The sequence below is a fragment of the Megalobrama amblycephala genome, linkage group LG10 (genome assembly GCF_018812025.1).
Source record: "Megalobrama amblycephala isolate DHTTF-2021 linkage group LG10, ASM1881202v1, whole genome shotgun sequence".
NCBI classification, from domain to species: Eukaryota; Metazoa; Chordata; class Actinopteri; order Cypriniformes; family Xenocyprididae; genus Megalobrama; species Megalobrama amblycephala.
The window spans coordinates 35150600-35175274 of NC_063053.1; the positions used below are offsets into that span (position 1 = coordinate 35150600).

Genomic DNA, 24675 nt, shown 5'->3' on the forward strand with positions numbered 1-24675 from the left:
ATAAACATATTTTGTGGCAAAAACCATAACAATAATTTGTTGTTTTCACCCTATTGTTTACTAGATTTATTTGCTTGGTCAGTGTCGTTGTGGGTTTTGTTTCTTTTGTGGTTGTAAGCTGTAGGACCTATTGAAATCTGAAATCATTTGGCGAAGTTATATGGAACTGTAAGACCTGCTAGAACTACTTTAGCCATGCATTTCCCTGAAAATAACTGCACACCTTAGAACGTTGATCAACCAATCAGATTCGAGCATTGAACAGCAATAACATTCTACACTATTCTGTATATATATATATATATATATATATATATATATATATATATATATATATATATATATATATATATATAGACCTTTGATGAGTAGGCTAATATCGAAACTAATGTTTCACCAATCCTTCAGGTAAGCTCTAGTGTACTTGTTTCATGTAAGCTTTTTGCTTGAGGCCTGATAAGGTGGAAAGCACCGTATCATTCCACAGGGGTTGCCAGATCACATAAAAACTAAATCTTAAAATACACATCAAGTCAGCAGTATTTATATATTAGAAAAACATATTTTACCAATCAAATAAAGAAAATAACTCATACTGTGTATAATGAAATAAAGCGGAACCCGTCGCGCTTTTACTGTGTCAGGGGGAATTTGAATATTTGGCAACCCAGATCGAGTCCAGTAGAGGCAAACGCTCAGAGCCACGAGCACAAAGCCGAGTCAGGAAATGTCTGTCGGGTCTCGGACGCGCTTCTGAAGTCGGCCTGAGAATTTTTTGAAAACCGGTTTACCACAATGCCGATGGATCCTATATTCCAGTTTGGGGTGTTTTACGCGTTATTGTGTCACTGCGTCTTTGGTTCTGGTGAGTGTCACATTGCTAAAACTGCTCGTCGATTACGTCGTTGTATTTGTTTATCTGTCTGAGCGCGTGCGTCCATGAGATATGAACATCAATATTCAATAAATAACAGTCTGAACAGTATTTTCTAAATGAAAGCTGTTTGAGCGTGTTGCGCTGTTGGCTATATTCACATGCGAGGATCATTTCTCGTAACAGGCCTGATGTGGTTCCCATAAACGGTTATGGAAATCTGGGAACTGTAGCGTTAAGTGTTTGTGATTTCCCTGTCTGAAAATCTCTGATGTTATGAAATTAAGTGTTTATAGAGAATATGCATTTAATATTTTATCGTCTGGGTTTAAAAAATTGCCTACAAAATATATTAAGATTCAAAATAGTTCACATTTTGCTGTTTGTAACATAATTATAGTACTCGTGTACCGTAAGAGCGAGTGTTTATAGGCGTATGCGTTCACATTTAAAGTTTCACCTTCATTTTTGTTTGTCAGTATGTCATAATAGAGACTCGTAGCCGAGGGACTTGATTTGTAATGTAACAAAAATGTTCCTCCTCCTTATCAAGAATCAAGATACTGTGTTATTTGCTGTGCTGACTGCATTTTTATGCAAACAAACAAAGGTTTACATCGCCACATTAAGCTAAACGCACCACAATACAGCAATTTTTGGGAGGCGTGTTTTTCCTATCAATAAACAGGGTGGAGTAACTGTTAACTTCGTTACGTCTTTAAAATACAAAATTTGAGTGACTGCATGTCATTACAGTTATATTTAATGGGTGGTAAACGAATTACAGTTACTTCCGAAATATGTTTTAGATTATCAAAGTCATTACTAATGTCATTTAAATAATGTAAACTGCGACGGGCAATTAATCTAAACAGCAATTGATGATTCTGACAAAAGCATCCTAAGCTACATTTCTGCTCATAAATTTCATAACCCTTGCAGAATATGCAACATTTTAATAATTTTAACAAAATAAGCCAAGAGGGATCATAAAAATTGCATGTTATTTTTATCTAGTACTGTTCTGAATAAGCTATTTCACATAATGGATGTTTACGTTTATCCCACAACATAAAATATCTGAATTCATAAAAATTGCCTCATTCAGAAATGTACATACCCTTGAATCTTAACTGTCCTGTCATTACCTGAATGATCCACAACTGTTTTCATGTTTTGTGATAGTTGTTTGTGAGTTTTTTTTTTTTTTTTTACTTTTCTCAGAATTGCAAGATTTAAACTCAGAATTGCGTTTTATAAAGTCAGAAATGGGAGATATGAACTCACAATTGCAAGTTATAAAGTCAGACTTGTGTGATAAATATGTGCAATTCTGACTTTTGTTTGTCTTCCTGGTTTCACAGATAAGGCTTAAGCTATTCCCAGACTAAAATGCCTGTTTGAGCTTTTTTAACTGAAAGCAACTTGTTCTGACTTATCTTAAAACATGTCTGTGCCATGTTCTTTCACTCTTAAAACAGATGCGTTAAGAACATACATCATATATACTATATCTTAATACTATATACTATATCATATATACTATATCTTATATATCCTGTGTGTCTAGTTAAGAACAACACATTTTGTCAACCTGTGTGTTATTCTTCTTAACACAGGCAATGTGTTAAAATATTTATCATACTAATGTGTCATAAATCACACAATTTATGTCAAAGATGTGTTATTTTTGACTACTTAAAATTAATGCAATACACACTCTTAGAAATATTAAAATGGACTCAAAATGTGTGAAATTCTTACATATCATTGTGTGAGTTTAGGGACAACACTTGCTGTGTTAATTCTGACACATTCCCTGTGTTAATGATTTTAACACAGTGAATGTGCCAGGAAGGCAATCTATTAACAAGCAGAATCAAAATCACAATTTGTAAATCACCATCATGGAGATCAGGGTTTGCTTTAGCTGGGCCCTTGACTTTTTATTATTAAATTTAGTTTGGGCTGTTGTAACTGAGTTATAACAGCCAGACAAGCAAAGAGAAAAGATGTTCAGGTCAGGAGTTAGATTTACATTATTGATTACAGCAGCACTGTGATTCTACAGCCAAAGATCAGCTTTTTCAATATAATCCAAAGGATTTCTTTAAAAACAAAAACAAAAAAACCCTAAGCTATTTAAATACCCTAATTGAAATCCTGACTTAGTCTAAATTCTGTCCGTGAAACCGGCCCTATATCTCACAATTCTGACTTTTCTCAATATTGCGAGTTTATATTACACAATTCTGACTTTTTAACTCACAATTGCAACTTTATATCAAACAATTCGGAGAAAAAAGTCTCAATAACCTTGTTTTTGTGTTACATACTAGATTAAGTTACAAAACTTGTGTAATCTAACAAAATACATAACAAATTACATTTGAAAAGTAACCTACCCAACCCTGTTAATAAATGCCTGAGGCCGCTGTAACTCTTTTGTAAGTGTTTTATATTTGGTAAGCCAGCCAAAACACTATTTGAAGCATCATTTTATAAATTTACCTATATATTATCCTAAAGCTTCCATTAAGAAAAATAGTCCATTACAATGTACAATAATAACAATCAGTAATACTATAGTCCTCTGAGGTGATGTCCATTCACTACGATTGATAACTGAGGCACAAGATGACGACAGTCTGCGGTGTGACATGAAAGTGGCGCCAGTACAGTTACCCTGATATACAGCATATCCATGGATGACCGTAAATACTAGGGAATATCTGACCGCTGAATGCCATGATTGAACACCAGTCTGAAAGCAGCATTCAAGAGATCCGTATAATGAGATACTGTATGTGCATTACAATCCCAGTTGTGTTTGCTTGCCAGATTTCTGGTGGAGATCTAAATTAACCATATTAAAGGGTCCATCCGTCAGAGTGTTTGTTGTTATCTTGGAAATGCAAGTCTTGGCAAGAGAGGACAGTGAAGGCGTCCACCATCAAACGTCATAGAAATGTGCAGTGATGTGTTGTTATATATTTTAACATTATTATTATTATGTATTATTCTTTTAACATTATTATCATTATGTAATTATGTATTCTTCTTTTTATATAATTTGCAAAACTTGGATGTAGTTCATTGCCTCATAAAACATTTTTTTTTTCTTTTTATAAATATTTTTTTAAATCCCTGTGGACATAATGCTTCCGGAAACAAAGCACTTGGAAAAGTGGGTGGTCAGACAGTCTGTCTGCCTCTTTAAGTACAGCGCCTTGTGTAAATACTTTATGTATAATCGATTCATAAGCTTCTGCAAGGCAGAAATAGAGCTGACATCATTTGATCAGTGGTGGAGTGTGTTAGTGGTGGAGATCAGTGTTATTATTGACTATCAGGTTGTTACTGTATGGGCCATTCTACTGAATTTGTGTAAACCGCTGTCCCACAACCAATCGAAATGCAGTTACTTCCGAAATGTGTTTTCAGATTATCAAAGTCATTACTTTGAATTTTAATGTCATTTAAACAATGTAAACTGTGACGGGAAATTAATCTAAACAGCAATTGATGATTCTGACAAAAGCATCCTAAGCTACATTTCTGCTCATAAATTTCATAACCCTTGCAGAATATGCAACATTTTAATAATTTTAACAAAATAAGCCAAGAGGGATCATAAAAATTACATGTTATTTTTATCTAGTACTGTCTGAATAAGCTATTTCACATAATGGATGTTTACATATATTGCACAACACAAAATATCTGAATTCATAAAAATTGGCCCATTCAGAAATGTACATACCCTTGAATCTTAACTGTCCTATCATTGCCTGAAGGATCCACAACTGTTTTCATGTTTTGTGATAGTTGTTTGTGAGTAAAAAAAATTGTAATTGTAAAAAAAAAAAAAAAAAAATCTCAGAATTGCATTTTAAAAGTCATAACTGGGAGATAAAGTCAGACTTGCGTGATAAATATGTGCAATTCTGACTTTTTTTTTTTTTTTTTTTTTTCTCGCAATTGCAAGTTTATCCTCCTGGTTTCACAGATAAGGCTTAAGTTATTCCCAAACTAAAATGTATGTTTGAGCTGTTTTAACTGAAAGCAACTTGTACTGACTGGAACGGATGCCCTGAAGCATTCCAGAGATCTGTATAATGAGATATGTGCTCATTACAATCCCTGTTGTGTTTACTTTACAAATTTCTGGTGGAGCTGTACATTAACCTTATTAAAGGGTCCATCCGTCAGAGTTGTTGTTGTAATCATGGAAATGCAAGTCTTGGCAAGATAATAACACTGATCTCCACCACTAACACTCTCCACCACTGATCATATATATAAAGTGGTTCAAAAAATTATTTTATATTTTCTTTGTGAATCATAAAACTTTTCATATAACCCGCATTTTCATGTCACTACCGAAACAGTGTATGTTTTAGTCCATTGGCTGAGACTGATTTTAACACACTTCTACGTTTTTGATCAGGAAATATTCCTGTGTCCCTCCCTCTCATAGCTACATTTTTGAGTTAAATGTGTTCCAAAGGCCAGAAATCTGTGTGTAACTTTAAGGAATGTCACTACCAAATACATTTTTTTTTCTCTCCATTTAAGCAAACGTTTTTAGGTGTTATTTCATAAAATTTAGTTTTTATGTGTGTAAAACTGTTCAGAACTGTGCTAGATAATCATATGCTGATTAGCATCTTGGAGCTAGGCTCAACATTATCTAAAATTGTCACAACTGAAACATGTGAAGTTTTGTTTGTGACATCATTGTTTGAGTAGTGACAAAAGGGAACACATAATCATTTATTTAGGGGAAATAAACAACATTTTAGTACAGTTATGCAAATCATTTGAATTTTAATGCTTTAGAAGTGTTTTAGCATGTGAGTTAAAATCCTGTAATGTGATTGCTACCAACACATAACTGTCACTACTGAAAATGTGCAGTCATGACCGAAACATGGGATGTTTTGTCAAAAATCAAGTATAGTGAATGATCAACTAAGATGTTATTATAGTGTTTGGTTTCAATATATATTCAAACTAATGAATCCTTCACTTTGAAATCAGAATGATAATATCTCTATGACTTTTATAAAGAAAGATTTGATTCAAAATACAACAAATCACATAAATTACACATGAAATATTGTTAATATTGTTAAAATTGTAATTGTTATTGATTTACCTGAGAACTTAAAAAAAAAAAATAGCAAAAAAAATATATTTACAAGGTAAACGTAAACAAAATCTTAATAGGTCAAAATAAAATATGAATTCTTCTTGGTAATAAATAATAAAACACTGGTAGTTTTAGTATATCCTCACCTAACCTTATGCTTAAGATCTGTAGGCCATATAGGCTACATTAAAACATGTATATGGTAAAAACCTCAAGTTAGTGCTAATTATGTTTATCCGAAGATAGATAGAATAATCTGTTAAATGTTATATAATGCAACACTGCATTTTTACCTCCAGGTTCTTGCATTACACTTGCTTTATGAATGTCACATGACTTGCAGGCAGATTCTTACATTAGGTTTCACTTAGCAGGTATTATATTTCTATTGAACTTGTTAGTATCAGTTTGCAGCTCTCTATGTTGGCTGTAGTTTAGGTTTAGTACTCAAACTTTTGTCTGCACGTTTTTCCCCTGTGTGTTTGCACGAGTATCTTTCTCTCTTGCTCTTTAACTTCCTTCCTGTTGTTATTTTCATTCCTTCATTTCTATCTTTATTTCTGTCTCTGTTTTTGTTTGCACCGATGTGCCAGCCAGTCACCCATTGTTTTGGCCAGAGTTTGTTGTTGAATGTACAGTATGGGTGCTATAATTTAGTACGGACACTTTGGTTTTATTTTCACACTTGTGTCACAGTAAAACCGCAGCTAGGTCTGATGTGAGTGGGTGTGAAAATGTCAGTAATCACACGTGGTTACAGCTGTGAATCAGTGTGGCCTCTGCTTCTGTCACTCTCAGGCTGAAATCATAATGAACAAACAAAGGCCTCCAGTGGATTAATGCGACACCGTAAAAAAGCCACTACTTACAAAATCTCTTGAGTTTTAAAACTAAGAAATGTTATTTTCTTGAAACTACATAAAAACCCATGTCAGACTAACAGAGCTGCCCCGAATGTTGTCCCAACTAGTCTAAAACAGTTGTCTGAACAAAGAGTTTCATATTGGTGAAATGTTAAGACTTTGTGAGTTCCCAGCATGCATTGCAGCATGAATAAATTATGCGGTTACTGTTATAGGTTTTTTTTTTTTTTTTTTTTTTTTTTTGCTTTTAATGACTTTATTTCTCATTATTGTTAGTTATTTGTTGTGATGTTAAGAACTCACCATCTTACGTTTGTTTGTCACCACAGCTTGTGTGTGTCAAGAGGCCTAAAGTATGTAAACTATATCTAATCTTAGATCTATTTGCTTTGTAGGGATGATTGTTGTTCTTCTTTAAAATCATAGCATCGTTCACGTAACACATTAAAGGGGTCATGAACTGCGTTGTTTTGTTTTATAATGTTTCCTGTGGTGCACTTATAATGTTAGTATGCTTTTTACATCAAAAATTGTCATAATTTACAAATAAAAGGCATTTTTATCGTCTGCTGTGAGACTTCAATGTAAATGCCCACAACTGTGATTGGCTGACATCTTTGCATATGAAAATAGCTAAGTATTACTCTAAAACTTTTAGCACATTTTTAATATTACAGCTCTCAAGGTTAACTAATCTTTCATCATAACTAACAGGGAAAATGCGATGTAACTAAGAGATTCGTTGAATTAAATTGAAGTTTTGGCACGATAAACTCACGCTGTTTGATTGACAGCTCCAGCGATTGTAAAGGGAGCGTTCTTTGATCGCTTTCTATGTATAATTTAATCACCATTTAAATAGGATTATTTTCATCCTACTAAGAGAAACAACGTGAAGTTCAGAGTTTAATCACTGATTTGATTTGCTGACAAAGAACATCTGTCTGTACATGAATATCAGATCATGCATTAGAATTAACACAGTTACTTACATGTTGCATTACTGTCGAGTCCATATCATAAAAGTCTGTTTGCAAAGCCGATACAGAAATGCGATTGATTTACTTAAGAATCCACAGTGAAATGTAGCAAATACAAATAAATAAAGCTCAACTGAGACATTCACATTTTTGAAAATAAATAACTAGAAATGCACTGATAAATCGGCCAGAGATCAGAAGATTTTCCTTAACGATCAGCCCGGATCGGTGACCGGCCAGTCAGTCTCAGGTTTTTTTGATTCCGAGCTGATTCGTTTTGCTGCCAGCGGCACAGACAATAATGTCAGCTGTGCATTCTCGCTCTTTTCTCTCCGACGGCAAAATGACTCACAGCTGCCTTGTTAAATAATGCACATAGTTTTATTAACCCCCGCAGGTTTCGCATTCACACCAAAAGCGCACACAACACCACTGATCTATATTAGTGGAGCGCACAAGCCGCGCTCAGTCTCAAACAGCTTGTGAGTCGCAAGTATCAAAATACATACAATTATGTCAAAATGCCCGTCTTGGCGAGTATTCAGATAAACACAGTTAGTTTTGGATCGGTAAGGCCCCATTTACACTAGTGCATTTTTGTTTTAAAAGGGTGTTTTAAAATGAAAACGATCCTCGTCTACACTGGCGTTTCAACAGCATTTCAGAAACAATCTCTGTCTACACTACACGGCCGAAAACACATCACATGACTGTTCATGCACACTGGGCATGCGTGTACAAGTGTAAACCGTTGCCTCTTGCGCATGTAGGCAGCTGCGGTATTAATACAAATGCACAGAGTTCAACTGCACAATGGCTTCTAAAAATGACAACAAAGCCAGCAAATATTGCAGTTCAGTTTCCATGTTATTGTTTACACGGTCGTCAAGAACATGCAGAGTTAATGTGGGCAGCCATGCCGTCGTTTTCAAAAGTCTCAGTTTTGGTACATTTATACTGAAATGCAAACCCAACGTTTTTCCTCATCTCACTAACACACCAGTGGCGGGGCTGACATTGCAGTGATGAAGTAGGTGTTGATTTCTTCTGGTGAGGCAGAGTTTCACCTATCTAGGCACATTTAGGGACGTAGGGTCGTTCACTGGGCCTGGTGCCAATAACTTTTATTGGGCTAAAAAGGACGTTTTCAGTTCTGAAACTTAAAGGATATTCTTAAGCCCTGGGTATACTTTGTTTTTGTTTTTTTGCTTTGTGGGTTTCAATAGACATTTGAATTGCACAACCTTGGAAAGTATACTTCATTTGACTCGTACGCATACACAGGCATTTGACGCATGCACAGCAATCAAATTTGAGCAATCTCTCGCCTCAAGTTACAACCCATGTAAGCATCTTTGAATTCTTTCATGCTAGAGTTGTACAAATGAGGGTACTTTCTGACCTCTTCACACAGTCTCTCGTCTATGTAGGCCTCCATTGTCGCTGTAGCTTGCATGTGTTCCCATCTGTTCTGTTTATGCAGGTTTTCTTTGATATCTTGTGAATTGAAGCCCCTAGGGCACGGTTGCCACCTTGTGGATAAACTAATGACTGCAAAAAAAAAAATGTAATGCACATGTGCGACCTGCACTTACAAGTACACATGGTTACAAAACTTTGGCGATGCACGTACCCTTCTAATGACAAAACTCTGTGCGCTGACCCTCGCATATGCGTAAAAAGTGAAGTATACTTTGGACTCCATAGTACGATGACCTTTTATATATCAAAAGCTCAAGGAAAAGTTGATTTCTCAATTCATGAACCCTTTCAGTGTCCTATAAGGTTATACTACATATGGCTATCATAATAAATTAATTTGAGTTACTAAAAGAAAGTTTGCTGGACAAGAAATCTTTTGTTGTCTTGATGAATATATTGGCTGAATGAGGCATTTTGCATTCAGTGAACAAATAAATTAAAATAGACAAAACACAGTTTTACTTGGTACAATTATTAAACAATAGTTGAGAGAACTTAAAATTCTGACTGCATCATGTTGAATTAAAATTTTCTCAACAATATTTTTTTTATTTTTATTTTTTTTATTTATATTGAAACACATCAAAACGAATCTTGGTAAGCGCTGTGTTAGCAGCACTAAACTTCCTCTTATGTGCAAAAACTGATTTCTGCTTTAAATTTCACTTCTCTTCAACAAAGTTTTCTCACGTTTGCAAGTCAGGTTCTTTTTTTTTTTTATCAGGCTGATTTTCATTGATGATTTGTCTATTTTTTTTTCTTCTCAAACTTCAGAAACTGCATTAATAGCTTTGCTGAACTGTGACATAGCCGAAATATGTCTACATGCTGTTAGTTACTTGCTAAGGTTATGTTCATATAGTTTAACACTACAAAAACAACTCATTTCACTCTTTATAAAGAAAAACAGGCATTTTTTAAAAAGAAATGCTGAAAAAGCATTTTTATCTACTCTAATGGCTTAAATTAAGATTGGTTTGGGTTTTCTCCCCCCAAATCACAGTAATCATCACAACCAACATTTACTTTGTAAAAACTGAAAAATGTTTGAGTCCTAGTACCTAATTCACCAGGAGTCTGATGCCTCGAGTGTCTTAATATTGGGCAAGAGCTGCATTTCCTGTAACTAGCAGCAACTTCCTCACTTCAAAATGACCCCATTAACCTGAAATAGCAGGCTAATGCACGAAACACGTTTAACTAAAGCCTGTTTTTCACGAATGGGTTCACCTCAGTTTATACACTATCGACAACACAATTATGTAACCTGATGAAATATAAAAACGGCTTATTCCATTAAACTCATTTATTGATGTTAGCTGATCTCCCGCTCTGTTCAGGCTGGTCTGGTTTGCTGGTTTATAGTAAGGATGTTCAAATATCATAACTGATAATTCTTTATATTCGAAAGCTGATAACCTTAACTGTATTTTTCTTTTTGAAGTGATTTCAATCATATTTCAAGCAAAACCATCATGGTGAACAGTGTGGATCTGAAGGAAATAATCCATTATTTATTGGCTTTAATATATCGGTCAAATTTTCTTATCGTGCCGATAATGATAGCATTAAAAATTAACATATATCGGCAGAAACTGATATGGTGGCCAATATATCGTGCATCCCTATTTTAAAGGGTATTATAGTATGATTTCAGTTTGTGTATTAGCTGGATAATACTAGATACTTCTCAATGTGACTCGGCAGTTTTTTATTATTAAAATGTTCTTTTGTAAAGACATTTTCATGTAGGCACAATTTTTATTTGTCTACTAAACTCATTTCAAGCATTTAAGCATCATATGATGATATGATGCAGTGAAGATGTTGGTCAAACCTCAGTCACCAAAGATTGTGACATATGTGAAGAAAATGACGTCTGTCTGAAAAAATGACTCAACATTTCAGTCCCCGTTAAGCAATGCTGGAAGGAATTAAGGTCATCATGAGTTTTGAGTTTGTAATCATGTGTAAATCTTTTTTTCTTTTTTCTCTATAGTTCCTTCTGCAACAAACGTCAGTGTTGTTTGCCACAACTTTGTGAATGTGTTGTACTGGAACTACAGTCATCCAGCTGAACAGCTGAAGTTCAGTGTACTGGTCAAACCTTATCAAAGGTACGTCTGTGTGTGTGTGTGCGTGTGTGTGTGTGTGTGTGTGTGTGTGTGTGTGTGTGTGTGTGTGTGTGTGTGTGTGTGTGTGTGTGCGCGCATCAAAAGCAGCTGACAAAACCAGTTTCAGAAAATATGACATTTGTAATCACAAGACACTCTTTCTGTCTCATTTGTCTCTAGTGATCCCCAAACTGTTGACACTTCCCAGACGTACCTTGATATCAGCAACTACAGCAAAGATGCGGCTGATGATTACTCTGTGTCTGTGACGGCACATGTTGGACAAGAGAAATCAGAAAGTGCCTCCATTAAATTCACCTACAGCGAAGACTTTTATGATGCGATCCAGCATAAATATAAATGTAAGTTCTCTGAGTATAACATAATCATATAGATACAGTATTATACTTTTTTTTTTAAATGTAATTACAGTGTTTACGTAGCACTAATGATAAACACAATTGATGTTTTACTATACTTGTTTTATAAAACATAAATATACATAAAATCTGCCATTTTTTTTCATCCCAAATCGGTGTGTATGGACTCACTTCAAACTTTATTAATCTTTTGACTGTTCTGTAGTTTTAGTAAACTTTAAGCTCAAATATTAAATATAGAAGTAACCATTTAAAACACTTCGAATAATCATACTACTAAAGCTTAAATGTGATATGGTGGTTTAAGTGGTTAGTTCTCCCAAAAATGAAAATAATGTCATTTATTACTCTCCCTCATGTCGTTCCACACCCGTAAGGCCTTCGTTAATCTTCGGAACACAAATTAAGATATTTTTGTTGAAATCCAATGGCTCAGTGAGGCCTGCATAGCCAACAATGACATTTCCTCTCTCAAGATCCATTAATGTACTAAAAACATATTTAAATCAGTTCATGTGAGTGCAGTGGTTCAATATTAATATTATAAAGCGACAAGAATAATTTTTGTGCACCAAAAATCAAAATAACGACTTTTCAACAATATCTATATGGGCCGATTTCAAAACACTGCTTCAGAGCTTTACGAATTGAATCAGTAATTCTGAGCTCCAAAGTCACGTGATTTCAGCAGTTCAGCCGTTTGATAGGAGATCCGAATCACTAATTCGAAAAAAAAGATTCATAAAGCTCAGAAGCTTCATGAAGCAGTGTTTTGAAATCGCTTCATGGATAATGTTGAAAAGTCATTTTATTTTATTTTTTTTGGCCCACAAAAAGTATTCTTGTCGTTTTATAATATTAAGATAGAACCACTGAACTGTTTCAAATATGTTTTTAGTACATTAATGGATCTTGAGAGTTTGAATGGCTCTGCTCTCAATGCAGGCCTCACAGAGCCATCGGATTTCATCAACAATATCTTAATTTGTGTTCTGAAGATTAACGAAGGTCTTACGGGTGTAGAACGACATGAGGATGAGTAAAAAATGACATTATTTTCATTTTTGAGTGAAATAACCCTTTAGGTGTCTGTGCTTTCGCTTCGAGGAGACGCTTCAGATGATCAATGCAGTCAATCACAGTGCTAATTGCAAAGTGTGTCAAAATGACTATTTTCGAACTTTAAAGAGTTAGTTAGTTCATCTAAAAATCTTAATTTACTCACCGTTATGTCATTTTTGTGAATGCACGTACATTTGAGTGCCCGTGTTAACTACAGTATGTGAGTTGATCAGTAAATCTGTTCATCATATAGTGAACTCTATGGCTGCGTTTAACTCCACTTTTAGACACACACATTCGTGAACTTCCCTAAGCACTTAACCTTTGGGGGAATTCCTGTCGCCATTCTGAAGTGCGTTCAACTTCGTCAAGTGGACGAGGGAAGTTTATTTGGACAGACCCTTGACCACTGGATTTTGACACAGGGAGCAAGTGTACTCAAAATGCACACTTCAGGCAGATCCATAGACCACAATGCAACACAATTGTGATGTCACAGCAGATCATGCTGAATTTACCACCACCTCACACAATATTGGAGTTATCTTAATACTTGTAGCTAACTTAAAGGGTTAGTTCACCCAAAAATGAAAATTCCGTGCCGTTCCACACCCGTAAGACCTTCGTTCATCTTCAGAACACAAATTAAGATATTTTTGATGAAATCCGAGAGGTATATGACTCATCCATAGACAGCAATTTAATTACCACTGTCAAGGTCCAGAAAGGTACTAAAAACATTGTTAAAATAGTCAACGTTGCTGCAATGATTCAACCTTAATTTTATGAAGCAAAAAGAATAATTTTGTGCGCAAAAACTAAACAAAAATAACGACTTCATTCACCAATTTATTTCCTTTTCTGGCATTCTCCTACGTTGTTTATATTGTATAAACAGTGCAGTGCTTCCGAGTTGGACTGTACATCAGAACTCTGACTCATTAGCCCACATGTCCAAAAAAGTGTTTTTAGCCAGCTGAAAAAGCTAGGCGCTCTGCTGAAAACATGAACGCTTGAGAGCGCTTCGGCATCGCAGCGTTTTATTTTCCAGTTGAGATGCTTTGTTGCCATGATACGGAATATCCGCGGCACTGTTACTTATAACTGATTTTGCAGATAATTTGTTTTCAGACTAAAAATGTTGACACAATGGAGACCAGCAATATTAATTTCTCATCCATTTTGTTCCGTTCTCTGCTTGTTGATGTCGTTGTACCATAAGAATGTTGTGACAGTTGGTCGGTGTTGTATTTGCCCCGCCCCCCTCCACTCTGATTGGACGGCTGGCTAAAAAGTGACAGTGATGAGCGCAGCGTTTTACTCAAAGTTGAACATTCTTTAACTCGAGGGAGCCAGAGAAAAATGACGCTCAACACCTCGTTACGCTCCTGGCATTTAAAGTAAAGGCGGCGCAAATACAATAATCAGTCTATAATCCCGCCCATTTTGAAGTGGTGCTAAACTGCAGTGGAAAAGCAAACCAAAAGTAAGCGAGCTGTGCCGAACCGAACCGAGCCGAGTCGTTTCACGCAGTGGAAAAGCTCCAATACAGGCCTATAGAATGGTGCTTAAAACAAATTCATTAGGAAAAAAAAATGGTAAATAATAAATCGGCTTCATAGCAGATCAAGGGATTAGAGAACCCTTGCTATGACGTACATTTGAGTGAACGAGACGGACGCAAGTTAGCGAGGGAACAGCATACAAAATTGGACTTAAATGCAGCCTGTATCACGATTCATTTTGTTCACATCACCGATACATATTGTCACATTTTTATATCGCAATGTCTCGTTAGACCCCTAGTGATGACGTCATTCACGTTTACCTGATTGGTCCTTTCAGTACGGCATCTGTTTAACCACATAGCTGCCTTTCCTCTGTATTATGTGTTCTTTCTCGTTCAGACACATTTCATTTACACAAAACCAAAGCCTAAATAAAAGATAAGTAAATCCATTTGAATGCCATTTTAGTGGTGCAATTCATTTGCTGTGTTCTCTTGCATGATAGATTGTTTGCAAGATATTGTTATTTTGACTAATTCTTTAAGCAATATTGGCTTGTGCTTTTTTCCAGGCTCTTTGGACTTTCCAGCTGTAAATGATTCTGTCCACAAAGATGTGATTGAAGTGTCCTTTTGGCACCCTTCCTTAATTTATGAGCAAGACATTCCAGATGAAGAATTCATATACACAATCACTCATGATCAGGTCAGAAAATCAGTCCAAAAAAAAAGAAGAACTTTGAGGTGTTATCGCAACGACGGCATCGTTTAAATCACTCAATTCTATTCTCTATCTTCAGAAAAAGACTTCATACCTATGTTTTTATGATGAGGATGTATGCACTGCAAAAATCCACCTTAAGCAAAGTTTGGCCGGACGTTGTGTTGAGTTGAAGTTTGAAGGGAAGATTGCTGCTATTCCTACATATACCTACAAAAACGTCTGTGTCCCTGAGCAGACGCCTGAGACTGGTAAAATCCTCATTTTTACTTTGTTAATTTTTCCTAATCTAGTGCAGCTTTCTTATTGTGCTGTAAAGTACAGATAGTGTGTGAGAACTAGTAGCCATCGGGATGCTAAAGATATGAGTCAGATTGAGATTTCTTGTTTGCATATGATAAAGCCCACACATGAGCTATGTTTGAAATCACCTCATCTCCACTGACTCTTCCATGTCATTTAGTCCACTACATGAGAAATGAGTGAAATTTGGACAATGATGTAAAATTCATGCACCAGAGACGACTGTGGAGCTTAAACAATTTCATCATAAACAGTTTCATTCCATGAGACGCTAACAGTGCATTATGGTTATTGTCTAGTCGTATATGAGCGTATAGTATGGTTTGTACATGTTTTACTGTGTTTGCATTCTGGGATTGAGTGCATTGGATAATCTCCACTATGGTTTCAGACACCACTTATATTGTACTAGGGAATAAGAGGTGATTTTTATTATAACATATTTTAAAGGTGAAGATTTTTATTTCTGTGCCACTATCTGCACCAAACAGAATTGTGATCCGTTTATTATTGGTAAAATATTATTGTGATATATATACATAAGAGCAATGTCACACTCATAGCCATGCAATATGGCTATATATCAGCTGTGAGTGTGATATTGCGTTTATACAACAGTTCGACGGCATGAGTGTGTAATTAAATAAGAAACAACATAGGATAGTCTTTACAAACCCTCTTTTGTGAGGAACTGCTTCCTTCTGCCACAGACTCAAAATCTCAAGTTGACAGTTTTAACAGTTGAGCCCAAGCCTCCATTACTAATTCTAAAACGTCACTTTAGAACTAGAAACAAAGGAACATTGAGTCGCTTCATTGAAACTCATTGTAATATGTGTACCTGCATACATCTAGACTTGTGCCGATATTCGGTAATGCGATATATCGCGATAATGGATATGCACGGTATTGTTATCGTGGGCATTTCAAAAAACTGTAAATAATTTATTACCAATTATTAAAAATCTTATAATGCATATAAGAATACTTTCCCCATCAACCGTATAAAATGCACAACACCGCTGTATTCTGCGTCAAAAGAACACACGCTCAGATGTGAACAAGCCCAACGAGAAGCACATGGCGGAACGAGTGAAGGAGACGCGCTGAATGAAAGTGCGCGTTCACTCTCTGACAGCAGAGGCGCTGATGGAACAGCAGAAATGCAGCGGTTACCCCGGAAACCCCATAAACAAAGCAGCTGCGCTGGTGAAGTTTTTAAAATGCCTCAAACATATATTTTAATCTGGACTACAACATGCCCTGATGATTAGAAATGTTCTGATTATGTGTTATTGTTCAGTAAAACTTAAAGACATACGGCTTCATTAGTTAACATGTTAATTCGTTATTACCAATTTCTTAGTTACTGTTTAATAACATTACTAAAATCAAAAGAACTTATTTAATGGACCTGAGATAAACTAACAATGTTCAGTTGTATTTCTTAACTAACATTAACAAACAATAACACTTTCTGTATCAAATGTAGCTATTGCTCAATCTTAGTTAATGCATTAAATAATGAGACCTTATTGCAAAGAGTTTCCTGTTGTTCTTTATAGCCTAATTCTTTTGCACTTTAATCTATTTGAAAATTTGACTTTATATTTTTTGTGTGTATTGTATTATTGTATTTAAACATTCAGAGTTATTTTTATTATTACAAAAAGAGTTCTTAAACCTGTTATACTATGACAACACTTTTTTTTTTTTTTGCAACTTATTTCAATATCGTGATAATACCGTTTACCGTGATAAAAGCTTCAGCAATTAATCGCAACATGAAAATTTGATACCGTCACATGCCTACATGCATCTAGCTGATATTCCTCAGGTCAATCTTATATTCATAATCTCAAAATTAGTTTGAATGTCCACTGAGAAAGCAATATCTTTGTCCTTTTAACATTTAAGACATTCCCACGACAACGCTAGTCAATGCATTTCTCAGTTGCGTCTGGTAAGATGTTGTTTAGAGTAAAGACAACTTCCTTGTTTCAGTCCACTTCAAGATAAGTCTTTGCGACTGACTGACTCACTCATAAAGACAGTCTTTGCCGCCTTCTAATGGCGTATTAATGTAACTTTCACTGAAGTCGAAATCACTAATAGACACTTTCTCAATACCAAAAAATATGGCATGTTATTTATATAAAATATTATTTATTGAACAATAATATTTAAACTAACAACAATAGCCGTTATAACAGTATAAGAAGTAAAATGGAAAATAAACAAGCAAAGTTCCGCAAATGTAGGAAGCAGCGCTCTAGTTGGTACAGGATATAATTTCAATGTAAATATAAAGTGAATATAGCCATTAAGCCAAATCTATTAGCTCTGGAACAAGTAATAAATTAATAAGACCAAAGATTGCCCGTTTGATATACCCAAAACGAATACCTTATGTTTAAACACTATCTACATATGAGCCAGCAGCAAATTCCCAAAGCACTGTTCGAGATGAAGCTGTTCTCGGTGGGTACATGAGCACTGAACAGTCGCTGATGGCCTAGAGCTCACATCTCCGAAAGCATCTAAACAAATTTTCAAATAGGTGTTATATGTTTACATATAGATCGAATATCTGAGGTTTAAAAAAAAAGCTATATTCTTGCCTAAAAAAACTCTTAACTACATTCCGTTACAAAATAACAGTAGTATCTAAAAAAATATGGTGGGTTTGCTCGTCCGCCATGACACTCGCTGTGAGAATGCTGACAGTGGGGTGATTCAAACAAGCCCAATCACGTTTTTTTTGCGGGAAAACCGCAGACTTGGCAACACTGTACCCTTGGTGATACTGGTAGAATATTGCATGGCTGGAAAGACCTCTCAGCCAATCAGATTCGAGAACCAGAAAGAACTGTTATATTATAGAGACTGAAATATAATTTAGTATCAAGTATGTTGCCTCCTAAAATACATTGTTTTGCCCAAATTTAGCATCTTGTGTGTTATTGGTGGAGAATCCCATAATGCATTGCAACAAGCTCAATGGAAATAATCCAAGGTGTTGGCTTAAGCAAGATTAATGATACAAAAATATATTTATAGTTAATTCAATACTGAAAAATATCTATTTAAGCCGTTTTCTGTTAAAGCAATGGTAGGTTTGGGGAGCGCTGGAAACTTATTTGAGAACGTTTTGCAGTTGTGTCTGATGCTGATAGTGGTGCAGAACTTCACCTTTACCTTATAATAAAGTCAGTATTTTGTGAGTACTAGAGTAGATAGCTTCACTGAAATGTTCTTCTCTGTAGACCACACAGGATTAATCGCGGCTTTGCTGGGAGGAGGGTTCGTGTTGCTCTTCATTACCGTGGGCGTTGTTTGGGTCCTCTACAAGAAGTGGAACGACTGGCCCAAAGTTCCTGAAGTTTTGGTTGGTGTCTTTGAGTCATTTCACTTCTATTTCTTGTATATCTTACATTGATATATGCATATTACACCTAAAAATGAAAAAGTATTCACCCTCATGTTGGTCCAAACCTGTATGTCTTTTTGTCCTCTGTGGGACACATTTGTTGTTGTTGTTGATGAATATCCTTATAATAAGCCACATACATGCTGTAAAGTTTCAGGAGTGACAACCACATTTAAATACAGGCATCGAATCCCCTAAATTATCGTTCAGTGATTGACATTGTGGTAACCATAACACTCTGGCATCACGCTTGTGTGCTTTCCACTATTTTTGACCAAAGTGATATTACACCAACCCAAGTTATTTTTTGCAATTGTAATCAAACCACCGTCTACAGAGGCATTGTGTGGTTTGTAAGGCTGCATCACGGTGTTGCCATTTCCACTTATTATACACATTTTTTGGGCTTGGCTCATATGGAGATATTAAAGTGGGGAGGTACAGGTTGTGATATTTTGGTCTTATTGTCAGTATAAAGCATTTGGATTTATTCCAGTTTATTATGGGCTTCTTAACTGTTTTTCTAGCAAGATCTGGCAACACGAATGAGTCAAGGCTGATACCACTTTCCTTGTAATTTCTTGCACCACACTTACAGGAAAGATAAACATCTCTGATGCACATTAAAATACGTCTTTAACAACTAGTTGTTCAGTTCAATTCTTTACACTGTGTAGAATTCCTGTAAATGCAGGGTTGATTTGGGTTGTAAAATGCAGTTGTCACTCCTGTAAGTGGCTGAACTGTGTGTGTACAGAACGGGATTAAGCACTAAAAGGTGAACTGACAAACAAATGTAGCTGCAGTGTGTACATGGCCATAGTGACTTTCATATGACTTCCAAATCCATTTTATGTGCAAGTTTGACCCATAGAACAAAGTTTGGGACAATATGAATTATGACAGTTTTACATGAACTGTTCTTTTAGGGGTTTTATGCACCATTTGTTTTGTATTTGTGACGTGTCTATTATCTATTTCCTGCTGACTCAGTATTTTAGTAGTACTATCAGCAGTGCCAAGACTAACCATTTGCTCTTTTCTATATGCAGCGGAGCATAATTCCTGGCCAAACTACTACAGCACTCCTTCCACAATCCGAGCAGCCCGCCTTTCCTCAACCGCAACGTTTTGGACACCAACCCCTACTGAACGAAATCAGCCATGAATCCGGTGGTTCTACCCCTGATTCTCCAGTCTGTGAAATAACTGACCTTGATGACACAGATCCGTATGAACCTAAGCTTCCTATAACGGAGGATAGTGATGGTGAATCTACAGTCATCGAACCGTCTGGTTATAACAGTCCAAAAAACCTTGAGATTGAGATTGGTCCAGAGGACTTTGCTGAGGGATACGGTCCACGGCCAGCAGTAATTTAGGTCTTAATTTGTGTAAGAATGACAAAGGAAAATCTTTCCATGTCTTGTAGAAAGATGGTTTGTTCACACAAAGTCGTTTAATGAAATCTTTATGGTCCATTAGCAATTTCACACACTGGGTTGTGCTTAACACCCACTGACACTAGATGCTCCCATTAAAACCATCAAAGCTGTCTACAGTGCAGCCAGTGAGTAGATCTTTTGATTATGGTGAGAGCGATCTAGTTTTGTTGTAATGCTTGTAGTTTAGACAGTGGGAACATTTACATGCACATCCAACTCCCAAAAATCAGCTTACTGAATAAACCCGTCCTGGTTTACATGCAAACCAATAACCTGGCAATGCAAGTTAAAGGTGCAATAGGATATTTTCAAAGGTTCTAGCAATAGCGAGATAGCATTCAAATCATAACATCCCACCCTCCCCTCAGAGCGTCTCCAAAGCCACGCACACACAGTTGCTCTCGGCAAAGCAAGAGCAAGAGATGGCGTCTCAAAGCATGTAATATTACAATAATAATGAACGTAAACAACTTGGAGAGCTTGTACCTGACTGCTGCAGATTCATTTCGGAGTTGATAAATACATAATTCCGAGTCTGAGGACGTGAACAGCTCTGGTTAAAACATTACATCTTTTAATTACAGTAGTTATGGCATGAACGCAGCTTTGTTCGGTTCGGTTGGAACTGTAAAAGGCGGCTGCTGTTTGTTTGCGCTGCTCTGCGACTGACGTCTGTCTAACTCTGCACAGCATGAAACGCGCCGATGACGTATGATGTCTGCGCAAACAGGGTGCGGGAGGGAATGTAAAAACATACATTGACAGACAGGTAGGACATCGTATTATTTAATTATACCAAATATAATAATTAGATGAACATTTTATGGTCTGACGCCTTCCACAGAAGATAAATATTTTTAAAAATACATTTAGACCATTTAGACCAGACTGCTATCAGGAGACTTTCAAGCTTTTGCACCTTTAACCGTGTTTACAGGATTTAAAAAAAACTCAAGTTATTCCCCAGTAGTAATGTCCAAATTCAATCATTTGCGTATCTGACTCGAGTAGTAGTATTAAAAACTTTTTAACATCACATGAAGTGAATGACTCACATTTTTATGTGATGTTAAAGAGTTTTTAATACTCAAATATCAGCAGCAACTTGTAACAACTCATATTTTCCACTCATGCAATGTAGTATTTTGACTGAACCAATTATGCTTTGGTTGAACGAGATGTGAATTTTTTATTTTTTTTTATATGAACATTTTTATAATTTTTTGGGGTCAAGAAAGAGTCAAAGCATGCAATACACTTTTCTGTTACATTTCATACACGTGCACTTCATTAAGCCCACAGAACGCAGGGTAATGTTTACGGGAGTAACGGGCTGAAATCTAGCTGTATCAACCGGTTTTAGCTGTTTCTGTCCTTACTCTGATAAACATGTTAATACTTTTACATGACCACCCACATCGTCAGCTTATTAAGCATAATCAGGTGAAGAACGTGCATGTAAACGCTCTCAGTGTTAACTAAAGCCATGGTGAGTTTCCCAATAACCTGCATTAAATGATTGTGTAAATAAAATAATTTTGGTGAAAATGTTAAGGGTGTCTACACAGGGCACTATAAGAAAGAAAAGCCATAGAAAAATGGACAAAGTCATGTCAGAAATATACCAGAACTTTTCCCCTAAGTTTATGGACATTTCAGTCCTAAAACACAACACGCTTAAAAGCATAATTCAGATTATGGGTAAAATACCTGTGGGAAAAAAAAGGAATACAGAAAATGTCTTAATATTAAGGTACATTATGGTGTTTATGCTACATCAGAAGATGATGGGAATGCAAATACGATGCTCCATCAGTCAACCAAAAACTTGTGAAAATTAGAATTTTTGCTGAAACGCACTCTGAGGTAAGCATCCGTTAACCAATGAGAAGTTCATAGAGCCGTTTCAAAAAATCCATTTTGCTGTTTTCCCACTCTACAACATCAAAACTCATCTTGCACACTCCTGTCTGTCAAACGCTCCGGCAAGTCTTCTCTAGTCCGAGAAAGTGCTTATGAGCCATAACTTTATTTTTCTTGATTTTATCAAGAAACGCATGTACAGATCATGGCATACATTTATGTTTGGGGCACTTAAAGTTCTGGATCCAGTCCTGCTGTAGGTTTAACTGTGGAGAACTTGTTTGTCAAAGGATTTTCCAGACCTGTTACTTTGCCAAGTTGAATATCTCACTTGTTTATGTCGCTATATACACATTTCAATACAGTGGTATAATCTGTTACATACAGTATGTAAAGTTGTTGCTTCGATAACATCATATTCAAGTGTCTAATAATGACAATAACAGGCTACATTTAATATCTGCCAGAAGCTTCTCTGTAATTGTACATTTCTGTGGTTGAAAAGACATTATGTAGGTTAAAAAGAGCAATCAGCATTACTCTGAATGCCTCGAGCAAACATTTCATGATATAGTTGTGATGTTACTTTTTGGTATTTAAAAAGTGTCAAAATGTAATTCTGGGGAAAATACATGTGGTATGCATTTTTTTTTTTTTAACTCTATGCACTTTTTTATTAAATCCCTTCTAATTTTTAAGTTTCTTTTCATTTTAAAGCATTACGCCTTTTAAAAAAAAAAAAGAAAAAGAAAAAAAAAAAAAAAAAAAGAAAATATTGCACTTAATCAAGTTTTATCAAGAATGTAGGAATCTCCACACTGACCAGACAAGATGGCTATAAAAAAAAAAAAAAAAGGCTCGCTCAATTATGAAGTTAGCTTAGGGCCAGGGTGGGCAAACTCGATCCTGGAGGGCCACTGTCCTGCAGGGACAGCGGCCCTCCAGGACCGAGTTTGCCCACCCTTAGGGCCCCAAAAATGACAATCCCATCCCTTACTAACTGTACAAAGTATTCTCATTTACATGTGTGCATTTGGCAGAACTTGTCATCTGAATTCACACACAATGACTTCAATGCATACAGTTGATCAGTGGGTATTTCCAGGAAATTGCACTCATGGCCTAGCTGTTGCTAGTGCCATAGTGTGCCAGTCGAGTTTGACGATTTTGTATGTGTGTGTCAAGTTCATGCTGTTTTTTTGTTTTTTTAATATTTTAATTTAATTTGATTTGTCTGTATATAATGTCTGTTTGATGTTCATATGTATTTCCAAATTAAGTTGCTAGAAATTTAAATTGCAATAAACCAAGTGACTGGCTTCTTTACTTAAGCTGTTTATTAAACCTTTGGGGCACTCTACATGCACGTGTGTGTGTGTGTGTGTATTATATATATATATATATATATATATATATATATATATATATATATAAAATAACAATAAATGTTTCTTGAGCAGCAAATCATCATATTAGAAAGATTTCTGAAGGATCATGTGACACTGAAGACTGGAGTAAAAAAAATCAGTGGAGTGAAAAATCAGCTTTGCCAACACAAGAATAAATTATTTTAAAATATTTTCAAATAAAAATGTTTTTAATTGTAATAATATTTTACAATATTACTGTTTTTACTGTATTTTTAATTAAATAAATGCAGCCTTGGTGAGCAAACAAAACTTTTAAAAACATTAAAAATTACGGTTTCCAAACTTTTGACTGGTAATTAATGTATGTATATAATATGCAAGGGAGGCAGTGCCTCCTCAAAATAACAAAACAAAAAACAAAACTGGATGAGTAAATAATATTACAAAAAACAACAACAATGCAAATATTAAAAAATTTGACATTAAAAAGTGTAAAAGTCACTCGCTTTTATAAACAAGTCTGTCCAATACCGACACCTGCTGGTAAAGTGGAACTGAAGGCTCACCTCCCTTGATCCCATTGAGTTAAACAGAGCCCCTAAAGCTGAAAGTATACTTGTTTTTTTTTTCCATCCAGAGTACAGAATACATTTAAGATCTGATGTATTCAAGGGTCTTGTGATCAGTCCAGATGATAAAGGGTACCCCCGAACCCTCTAACCAATGACGCCACTCATCCAACACTAACATGACTGCCAGCAACTCTGTTACCGATGTCGTAATTGTGTTCGGCAGATGATAAGCGATGTCAAAAAAAATGCAAGGATGCATCTTGTCATCCATGAGAGAGTGCTGGGAAAGAACTGCGCTTACCCCCACCTCTGAAGCGTTGACCTCCACCACAAACTTACGAGAAGGATCAGGGGCAACAAGAATAGGAGCCGAAACGAAGCAGCTTTTGAGGTTGGAAAAGGCAGCATCAGCTGCGCTAGACCACCTGAACGTCATCTTGGTGGAGGTCAAGGCGGTCAGAGGAGCGGCTAGTTGGCTGAATTTGTGAATAAACCACCAATAGACATTGGCGAACCCCAGAAACCTCTGCAGGGCCTTACGGGAATCTGGAGTT

General features: G+C 35.9%; 1 protein-coding gene across 1 annotated transcript; it reads left to right on the forward strand.

The window, feature by feature from the left end:
- Positions 1-653: 653 nt before the first annotated feature.
- LOC125277488 (interferon gamma receptor 1-like) lies at positions 654-23539 on the forward strand. Its single transcript, XM_048205880.1, has 7 exons — positions 654-865; positions 11354-11471; positions 11649-11830; positions 14990-15123; positions 15218-15389; positions 18708-18829; positions 19924-23539. Exons 1-7 carry the CDS (start codon positions 796-798, stop codon positions 20251-20253), a joined length of 1128 nt encoding a protein of 375 aa, XP_048061837.1. The 5' UTR covers positions 654-795; the 3' UTR covers positions 20254-23539.
- Positions 23540-24675: the final 1136 nt, after the last annotated feature.

Coding starts and splice junctions, on each gene's coding strand:
- LOC125277488 (XM_048205880.1), top strand. CDS start 796: ATGCCGATGGATCCTATATTCCAGTTTGGGGTGTTTTACGCGTTATTG. Junction 866..11,353: donor TCACTGCGTCTTTGGTTCTG/GTGAGTGTCACA, acceptor TTTTCTCTATAG/TTCCTTCTGCAACAAACGTC. Junction 18,830..19,923: donor CCAAAGTTCCTGAAGTTTTG/GTTGGTGTCTTT, acceptor TTCTATATGCAG/CGGAGCATAATTCCTGGCCA.